Source organism: Heptranchias perlo, chromosome 11 (genome assembly GCF_035084215.1).
Source record: "Heptranchias perlo isolate sHepPer1 chromosome 11, sHepPer1.hap1, whole genome shotgun sequence".
Lineage (NCBI taxonomy): Eukaryota > Metazoa > Chordata > Chondrichthyes > Hexanchiformes > Hexanchidae > Heptranchias > Heptranchias perlo.
The window spans coordinates 47634181-47644278 of NC_090335.1; the positions used below are offsets into that span (position 1 = coordinate 47634181).

Below are 10098 nucleotides of genomic sequence, written 5' to 3' on the forward strand. Positions count from 1 at the left end.
AAACAAAATCCAAGTGAAAAAGGAGGGAAGGAATTCAAAAAATTAATTTATGCTCATTTTTCTTGCTGGTTATGTTGGTTTGTTAAATTATGCAATATTTGAAGCAAATTAAGTAGTATAAGCAGTCCTTTTTCCTGACTTTCATTGGGTACTGGAAATGAGATGCATTACTCTACATCAGATTATTTGTCCATGTTCAATTGACGGAGGTGCACGGCAACATAGTGAGATTCTCAATTAGAGAATTGTACATGAGTCAAAAAAAAAGTATTACAATTGTGACTGTCAAGAGAATTCGAGCAGGTTGGAATGCATGCCTGTAAAGGAACCTGCAAGATTTTCTTCCATTAATTTAAATATTGGCAAATTGGGTGGCTCTTTTACAGGCATGTGTTCCAACGCATCCAATTTTCTGGAATTCACCATGCCCAGGCAATCCAGTCTTGATGGTGGAAAATCTCCTCTTTTAGTGTCTCAAATCTATTTTGAGATGGTGACATCCTGAAGCAGTGAAACAGAAGATAAAATGTCATAATCCTCACAATTACAGCATATAACCACAAAGTAGATTCTCCTCATTGATGTTGCTCAGTGATTTTGCTGTATTGCATTTCCAGGGATAAAAAATCAGTGGATTTTATCTGTTGCACAGATAAAGCTAGCCTGTCTGACAGTGCATCCATTTAATGTGTGTGTGTATATGTATTAGTTATATTTTGGATGACTGAACCAAAATGGGTCAAATGGCCTCCTTTTAGTCATAATTATTTTGTGATTACTCATTTATCACCATGGTTACACTCACAGGATATTCCTGCTTGTGAAATGCCCTCTTAGGTAATTGTAAAGTTAATTATTAACACATAGGTATGGGATTGGAGAGTATAGTAAAAAAGCAGAGAAAGGTGGTGGGAGAGACAGAGGTCAAAGATGAACAAATCAAGTGAAACAGTCTGAAATGGTAAAATATAGGTTAATAGAAGATAAGGTAAAAGGCAATATTAATGACCAAGGGAATGAGAGATAATTAGAGAACTGAGAAGGAGTGAATAAAAGTAGGGCTCAGAAAAATACAATTCAAAGAATGGACAAATAAGGTGCTAGAATGGAAAATGAGTATTTGCATAATGGAGAGGAATATTATGAGACCAGAGAAACATGTAGTAACTGCTTGTTTTATTTTCTGCCTTCCTCTTCTCCCTTTCCTCCCCTCCTTTTTTAGTGCTCAATTCCTTTAAGATGCCTTTGATATACGGGATTGGCAGTGCCTTATTAATTGGAATTCTCGCTTGTGCAATCGGATTCTGTGCTTCTCGAACCTGTGCTAGGGAGAAAACTGCAACAAGATGTGAGCAACACAGGTTAATGACGATGCCCTCGGACTGAGATGATCTCTTGCAACATTTCAGGAGTGACCATTGGATGAACTACAGAAACTACCTACACTGCAATTTGGGGAGGGGGAGAAAGCAGATGTTGTGGAGGTGTCTGATGTCTTTTTAGAATTTTATCACGTGCAATGATTGTAATTTTTTTTTTTAAAAAGCCATGTTCAGATTTTTGAATGGGGTAAAAACACTTTGGGAATGTCACACTGTGATTTTTGTGACTTATTTTTTAAGTGGAGTAAGTGATACTGTGGAGATACTGCCAGTGTTTCTCAATGTCTGCCCATCTCTGTCTGTAGAGAAGACCTGGCTCCAGCCACATTTCCTTGGTCTCTGCTGGTCAGTCACCATTATTGTGGTTTCTAATTATTGGTATGGGGGAGGAGGGGGAAGTGTGTGTAAACGAAACACAATTCTTCCAATGGTAATATGGATGGGGGTTTGTTCTGTGAATGTGAATTCAAAATTATCAGTGAAATATTATAGAATGAATTTGGCAGAGTGCCAAGATTCCACTGGTTTGCTTAAAAGGCTGAAGCTGGTAAAATAAACAGAATGTTTAACACTCTTCTGGGATAGTCTTTCATTTGGAAGAAAGACTGTGACCCGAAAGGAGAAGAGGTACAGCTGCCACGGACTAAAATGGGCTGTAACGGAAAAGGGATTTCTTTTAATGTTGCAGGGAGGGGCAGAGGTTCCATTAATGAAGATGGATTCCCAAGATACTGTATTAAGAGTATAATAAATTGCACAACTTTATTGCTGCCTTTGAGCATGCACAGGGTGAAATTTACACTAGAGGATATCGCCCTTGACACAGCCCACACCAGTACAGTCTGTTTCAAGCTGATCTTTGTATGAAGCACCTGGTTTTGTCAGTATATCTCACTGTGTAAATTAAGCTGATATTGAAATTAGATGCAGTTCTAAACAAAATAAAAATGCAGCCTAATTGGTGGATGATTGCCACTGGGTTGGCATCAGTGCAGATAAGTTGAAGTGATTTAGGGTGGTGTGGCATCACACAACAAATCATGTGAATTTCTACGCATGCGGCACAATTTGTTCTTGGACTATTGTAATTTGCCTTTTGAAAGTCCAGAGCCAATGAAAATGCTGGTTTCTGGGCACTTATACATCATTTGCCATGAAGATGGTGCACAGTCCAGTCCTGGACTTGCACTTGCAAAATCCCTGGCTAAGCAGTTCTAACTACACACATTCTTCCAGTTTTACCACAGAGCGATAATGCTCGTACTGGAGAGAGGAACAGAACGAGAAATCTCATTGTCTGCCTCTTCCTCCCATTTTTCACACCAAGTGAGCAATTGGGGAAGATGATCAATGGCTGAATTTCCCTCCTCCATAACTAGCCGAATTTAGGCAGCGCAACAGTGGAAAAATGAAATTGGGTGAGGAGGCTTACCACCACATGCCCGCCCCTACCAGCACCACCATGGATTTTCCTTACACCACCTGCCCTAGCTGGGAAGGCAGCTGACTGCCCCTTCACCACCTCATTTCATTAATGATGGCAGAGAGGTGAAGGCCAGGAAACCCATACAAATTTCCCTGCCTACTATTGGTGATCCAAGGGACTTCTAGGAGAGGGGTGACTATATATATCCTGGGGTAGCAGTGTCCAGGCCTGTGGAAGCTGCTTTTGGAGGGAGGGCCCAGTAGTGAAAACCTCTTCTTGTGGCTCCATAACCTTACTGACTGCAACATTGCTGCATCATTATTGGCTCCCTTTTGTTGACAGGAACCCCACCCTGCATAGGTAAATGGCTCCGTCCCATTAAAATGGATCGGAGTTGTGGCAGGATTAGAGCAGATGTCCTGCCTCAAACCCCCTCAGGCAGTAAACCCACCCCAGAGGAAAGCCCAGGCTTAACTTTTTGTTTGTGGAACAGTACAATGGCCATACTCTGCTAATCTCCCACTTGTAGGAGAAGTGATGCACAATGGTTAACAACCTCTATGGGAGAAAAGCTAAAACAAACAATCGAGTGCAACATGGGTCTTCTGTATGTCTCCAGCACATGCTAAGAAGCAGATCATTTCTTTCTGTGCTCCAGGTGTGTATACTATTTTGTTCTGTACAGGTTAGTGAACAAGCCAAGTGCCAACATTGCTTAATGGGAATTATTACCATAATACTACAAAAAGTCTTCAAGTATTTAATCTGAGTGACTGAAATACACTTTACTAAAAATTAGGATTTGTAAAATTGATTTTGCTTAGAATTTTGTTTTAAAGTAGTGGCTTTTATATGATAGCACTTAAATGCATAAATTGAATAACTCAAATCACAACCACTGATTGGGTTCCAGTTTGTTCACTTAGTCAAGTTGTCTTTTTTTTAAAAAAAATTTATATATCAAGGAAATTGTAACACACTTCCTACAGGCCCATAGCAGTGTGCACCAGACTTGTACTGACAATATAGTTGTTGACTGACCTGTGTATTCAAACATTTCCTGTTGCTATTTCAGATTTTCAAATTGTGCAGTTTTTTTAAATTTTGAGTCAAATAATCAATTATTTAGATGATCAAATGCACCAGCCAGCCATCTTGAATACACCACTGTTACGATTAGTGCCACGATGAATGTTGCTGTTCCTAGAATATTGCATGTTCTGGAGCTGAGATCCAAGGCACATATTTGAGACATTCAAATATGCAGCCCCAAATTTATTTGTCTGGAACATGAACCAGTTTGCAGTGGCTTTACTGGTGACTCTTGTAGAATGTAACAAAAATATGACATCTTCTGTCTTCTGTAATGAGGCGGCAGTACTTTAGACCCTTGGGCTGATCAATCCATGAAACAGACCCTGCTTAGGAATTTGTCTGTGTTTTTGTGTGTGTGTGTGTGTCCCCTCCCATGTGCCTAGACTTTACAGAGTGATTTTCCCATCAGGATGCATAGCTTGGATCTCAAGTGGGAAACCCACTCTGATACCACATGCAGGTGCTAGATTGCAAAAAAAACACTTTCCTGTATATTTTCTTAGAATATCACTTCTGCTCTTAAAGGTCAAACATATTTCCTTGGTACTGATTTCCTAAAGGTATTTTGTACTTCAAATATGTTTAGGAAATCTCTAAGTGAGCGATATATTCTTCTGCCTATTGCTTTGCACATTTGGGTTAAACAAAACATGTCAGTGTAAGATTAAAAAGACAAAAATTGTTGAACTAAAATCCATAAAACATGCAAACTCTTAATGAACAGTTCAAGTTTAATTTTAAATAAATGCCCCTCCTATATAAATTTACTTAAATGTTTCTTACATTTGAAAAAAATGCAACTTACAGCTGTATGTATACAACACAAGCTGTGAGCATAGGTTGGTGATACTTGTAATAAGTTTTTTGTTATTAAAGTTTGCTCATGGTTTCTATTTGTGTGGTTGAATGTTTGTTTCTAAAGTTTTTATTCTTTGTTAGTTGATCTTTTGTGGCATTGCTTAGAGTCAAAACATTCGTGCCTATCTTCCCATAACTGGCTCTCTGTCTTCTCCCCCTCCCTGTTTGTCTTCCACTTCTGTCTTTTCCCTTTTCTCTTCACAATGAAAACGTGAAGCAGATCAACTCTAACTCTGCAACGTTTACTTTTCTGTGAGTCCTTCCCATTGTCTCCTCTTTTCTATATGTATTCCACACTGTCTCACAGCTCCTTCCTTTTTTTTCTGTCTCTATGGGGTAGAAATTGGACCACATTGCATCATTTTTCAGCTGCAAAATGGGGGCAAACAGTTTCAATTTCACAGGGCTATGTCCTGGGTAACTATAGACCCATTAGTTTGGCATCAGTAATAGGAAAGATGCTAGGGGTATCATTAGCAATGTAATATATGACTACTTGGACAGAGAAGAACATATTGGACAGCCAACATGGCTTCAAAAAAAAAAGGTAATGTCCGAACATAAGAAATAGGAGCAAGAGTAGGCCATTTGGCCCCTCGAGTCTGCCCTGCCATTCAATAAGATAATGGCTGATTTTTGAACTAAAAGAACTCCATTTCTGCCTGGTCCCCCATATCCCTTGATTCCCCTAGAATCCAAGAATCTATCTACCTCTGACTTGAATGTACTCAACGACCGATCATCCACAGCCCACTGGCATAGAGAATTCCAAAGATTCGCAACCCTCTGAGTGAAGAAATTTCTCCTCATCTCAGTCCTAAATGGCCGAGCCCTTATCCTGAGACTATGCACCCCCCCCCCCCCCCCCCCACAAGTTCTAGACTCTCCAGCCAGGGGAAACCAACTCTCTGCATCTACCCTGTCAAGCCCTCTCGGAATGTTATGTTTCAATAAGATTACCTCTCTTCTAAACTCCAGACAGTATAGGCCCATTCTACTCAATCTGCTCAGGACAACCCTCATCCTGGGAATCAATCTAGTGCGCCTTTGTTGCACCACCTCCTAAGGCAAGTAGATTGGATGACAGTTTGGAGGACATGTGTGAAGCATTGTAAGGCTAGTGCTAGTGAATCTGCCTACCTGTTTAAGGCAGCAGAATGATGTTCATCCTGAGTCTGAACGGCCATTGTCAGGGCCTGAATGGACTCATTTGTGAGCCGTGCTTGAAGCTCCATGGGGGCTAGCCTTGCCTCCATTGCAGACATTCCCGCAATTACCCGGGTCAGAGATGGCCTTACATCCCTTTGACGGTATCTTAGAGATTCCCTCCCGTATCTGCTACTGTTCCACTCATGCAGGAGTTGGACTCCTCCATCCTCTGCACGATTGTGGAGAGTGTGCGTGGCACCTGTTCCAGCACCTCGCCAATGTGCTGTTGCCCCTCGATCATTCTCATTTTAAAGGATGGCCCCCAGGGTTCAGCATCTGTGTCCAGCTGACCAGAGCCTGAAGAGGAGTGCTCCCACCGACGCAGACTCTCCACAGCTGCTCCTGCCACCAGTGTCTGCTCGTGCATGTGTGTGGTAACTCACCACGTGCGACCCCAACTAACTGCGGACTGGGACCCACCAAGGTGTGTGTGTCTGCGCTGGCGGATGGCTCGCTCAGATGTGACGGTGCACCCTCAGAGGCCAACAAGTCCTCTGAGGAATCGCCCTCTGCCGTTACAGCGGTTGCTGAAGGCCTTGTAAGAGAACAGAAGACAATATTAAACACATTCACGGATGTTGAGGTGCTGACAATGGCAAGACATGTTAACATCAATTCATAGTGTGTGTGCAGAATGTTAAAGTTCTGTCTCCCAACGTTTGTCAGGTGGCAGTTTCGGCAACCCCGACGGACAGGGACTCGAGGGTGAGGCTCAGCTCCAGTGTCGCCTGCTCTGGGTCTGTGAGCACGACTATCTGTTACAGACCCCCTCCGGTCCTCGCCCTCTCCTGTGCATTCTGGGCTCTCTTCTATAAGGGGAGAAAGTACAGACGCATGAGTGAGTGATGGCGACGTGGCCAACCAATGAATGCATTGGTTTGGGTGCGGCTGACCATGAAAGAGATGCATCAGAGGGTGAGTATGAGACAGAGCCATGATATTGGATGAGGATTGGGTTGAGTAGCTGTGGTAGGGTGAGTAATGGGAAGGTGAGGAAGTGCAGGTAAGTTGAGGATGAGCTTTGAGTGGGTGTGAGGAGTGATGTGACAGATTAGTGTTGGTAGTGTAGAATGAGTTAGGGGGTGGAGGCGGTGATGTGGAAGATGGAATGTAGGAAAATGAATAAGTGAATTCACTTTTGCTGACCTAGTTAGGTCATTGAAGCGCTTCCTGCACTGGATCCAGGTGCAGGAGATGTTGCTGTAGTGACCTCCTCTACCACCTCGTGCCAGGCTGCCTTGGTGGCAGAGAGAGGCCACTTCCTCCCGTCCGCTGGGTAGAATACATCCATCCTGTTGCACCTGGAGTGAGGCTTCGTTGAATTTTGGAGCAATCTTTCCCCTGTGCTGTTCCATTGTGCTGTTTGGGTTTTTGCCCCAGGAGCAGCCAGTGGAGGACTGCCCCTTTAAATAGAGCTCCTCCAGCTGACAGCCTGTGATGCGGGTGCGCAGTCCGCCCGCTGCGCAGCTTTCCAACGGCAAACCTGGAAGCCACGTTAAGTGGCTCCAATTTACCCGCGATTGCATGGGGAACAGACAGATTTTATTGGGCGGGTTACCCACACGCCCAATCGCTCGATACAACATATGAACAAGACCATGGAGAGAGGATAGCCCTGCCTGACTCCAGATCTGATCGGAAAGCTCTCCGACTCCCACCCGTTGATTAGGACTGCGCTATGGATGTCCGCGTAGAGCAGTCGGATCCAATCACAGATTCCCTCCCGAAAACCCATTTTGAGAGCACGTCCATCATGTACGTGTGGGATATTCTGTCAAAGGCCTTCTCCTGGTCCAGGCTGAAGAGGCAGGTGTTCACCCTCCGGTCCTGCACATAGGCGATCATATCCCTGAGCAGTGCAAGGCAATCAGAGATCTTCCTGGTAGGTTCAGTACAGGTCTGATCCGGGTGGATCAGCCGCTCCAGAGCAGACTTGAGCCTGTTGGCGATGGCCTTACACAGAATCTTGTAGAACCATAGAAAGATACAGCACAGAAGGGGGCCATTCGGCCCATCGTGTCTGCGCCAGCTCAAAGAACAACCAGGTGCCCATTCTAATCCCACCTTCCAGCACCCGGTCTGTAGCCCTGCAACTTACAGCACTTTAGGAGCAGGTCCAGGTACTTTTTAAAACAGTTGAGGGTCCCTGTCTCTACCACCAATTTGGGCAGCGAATTCCATACACCCACCACCCTCTGGGTAAAAAATTTTTTCCTCATGTCCCCTCTATTCCTTCTGCCAATCAGCTTAAATCTATGTCCTCTAGTTCTTGAACTCTCTGCTAGGGGCAACAGGTTCTTCCTGTCTATCAGGGCCCCTTATAATTTTGCACCCCTCAGCCTCCTCTGCTCCAAGGAAAACAACCCCAGCCTATCCAATCTCTCCTCGTAGCTGCAATTTTCAAGCCCAGGCAACGTTCTTGTAAATCTTCTCTGTACTCTCTCCGGAGCAATTACGTCCTTCCTGTAATGTGACCAGAACTACGCACAATACTCCAGCTGTGGCCTTACCAGCGTTTTATACAGTTCCATCATTACATCCCTGCTTTTGTATTCTATACCTTGGCTAATAACGGAGAGCATTCCATATGCCTTCTTCACAATCTTATCTACCTGTACTGCTACCTTCACTCCAAGGTCTCTCACTTCCTCTACCCCTCTCAATATATTCCCGTTTACTGCGTATTCCCTTTTACTGTTTGCCCTCACACTTCTCCGGGTTGAAATCCATTTGCCACTTTTCCGCCCGCTCCACCAACCCATTGATATCTTCTTGGAGTCTACAGCTATCTTCTTCACTATCAACTACACGGCTAATTTTTGTGTCGTCTGCAAATTTTCCAATCATGCCCGCTACATTCAAGTCGAAATCATTAATATACACCATAAACAGCAAGGGACCCAACACTGAGCCCTGTGGCACACCACTGGAAATGGATTTCTATTCGCAAAGACATCCATCAACTTTTACCCTTTGTTTCCTGTTACTTAGCCAATTTTGGATCCAATTCGCCACATTTCCCTGTATCCCATGGGCTTTTACCTTTCTGACCAGTCTACCATGTGGGACCTTATCAAATGCCTTACTAAAATCCATGTAGACAATGCAGTACCATCATCAATCCTCCTTGTCACTTCCTCAAAGAATTTAATCAGATTTGTAAGGCATGACATTCCCTGAACAAATCCATGCTGACTATCCCTGATTAAACCATGCCTTTCCAAGTGACAGTTTATCCTATCTCTCAGTATTGATTCTAATAGTTTGCCCACCACCGAGGTAAGGCTGACTGGCCTATAATTGTTCGGCCTTTCCCTCGTACCCTTTTTAAACAATGGTATTACGTTTGCAGTCTTCCAGACATCCGGTACCTCCCTTATATCTAGTGAAGATTGGAAAATGATCCTCAGAGCATCTGCTATTTCCTCCCTGGCTTCCTTCAATAGCCTAGGAAACAATCCATCCGGCCCTGGTGACTTATCAACTTTCAAGGATTCCAGTTCCTCAAGTACTTCCTCTCTCGTTATGTTTACCTTATCCAATATTTCACCACCTCTCCTCTTTAACTACTACGTCCGGATCATCCATTTCCTTTGTGAATAAGGAGACAAAATATTCATTTAAAACCCCACCAACATCCTCTGCTTCTACACACAAGTCACCCTTATCATCCCTGATAGGCCCCACCTTTTCCTTAGCTATCCTCTTGTTCTTATGTACTGATAAAACATCTTTGGCTTTTCTTTAATCTTACTAGCTAATATTTTTTTTCATGCCCTCTCTTTGCTTTCCTTATTTACTTTTTTAGGCTTTCTGCAGTATTTAGTTTTCTGTGACAGTCATAAGTTTTCTTTTTCTGCTTTATCTTGCCCCGTATACTTCTAGACAACCAGGGGGCTCTAGATTTGGCAGTGCCACCCTTTTTCTTTGAAGGGACGTGTCTGCATTGTACCTGTAGAATTTCACTTTTTAGTGCCTCCCACTGGCTTGTCACTGATTTCTCCTCAAGTAGTTGCGTCCAGTCCACTTCTGCCAAATCACCTCTTGGTTTTGTAAAATTTGCCTTCCCCCACTCCTGATTTAACTCTGTCCTTTTCCATAATAATGCTAAAAACTAACTGAATTGTG

General features: G+C 43.5%; 1 protein-coding gene across 1 annotated transcript in view; it reads left to right on the plus strand.

The window, feature by feature from the left end:
* Window positions 1–4796, plus strand: part of LOC137327288 (prostaglandin F2 receptor negative regulator-like) — a 61886-nt gene extending 57090 nt beyond the window's left edge. The window contains exon 9 of the mRNA XM_067992941.1: window positions 1223–4796. Within this exon, the coding sequence (XP_067849042.1) occupies window positions 1223–1386 (164 nt within the window). The 3' untranslated portion in view covers window positions 1387–4796. The remainder of the gene's footprint in view (window positions 1–1222) is intronic.
* Window positions 4797–10098: the final 5302 nt, after the last annotated feature.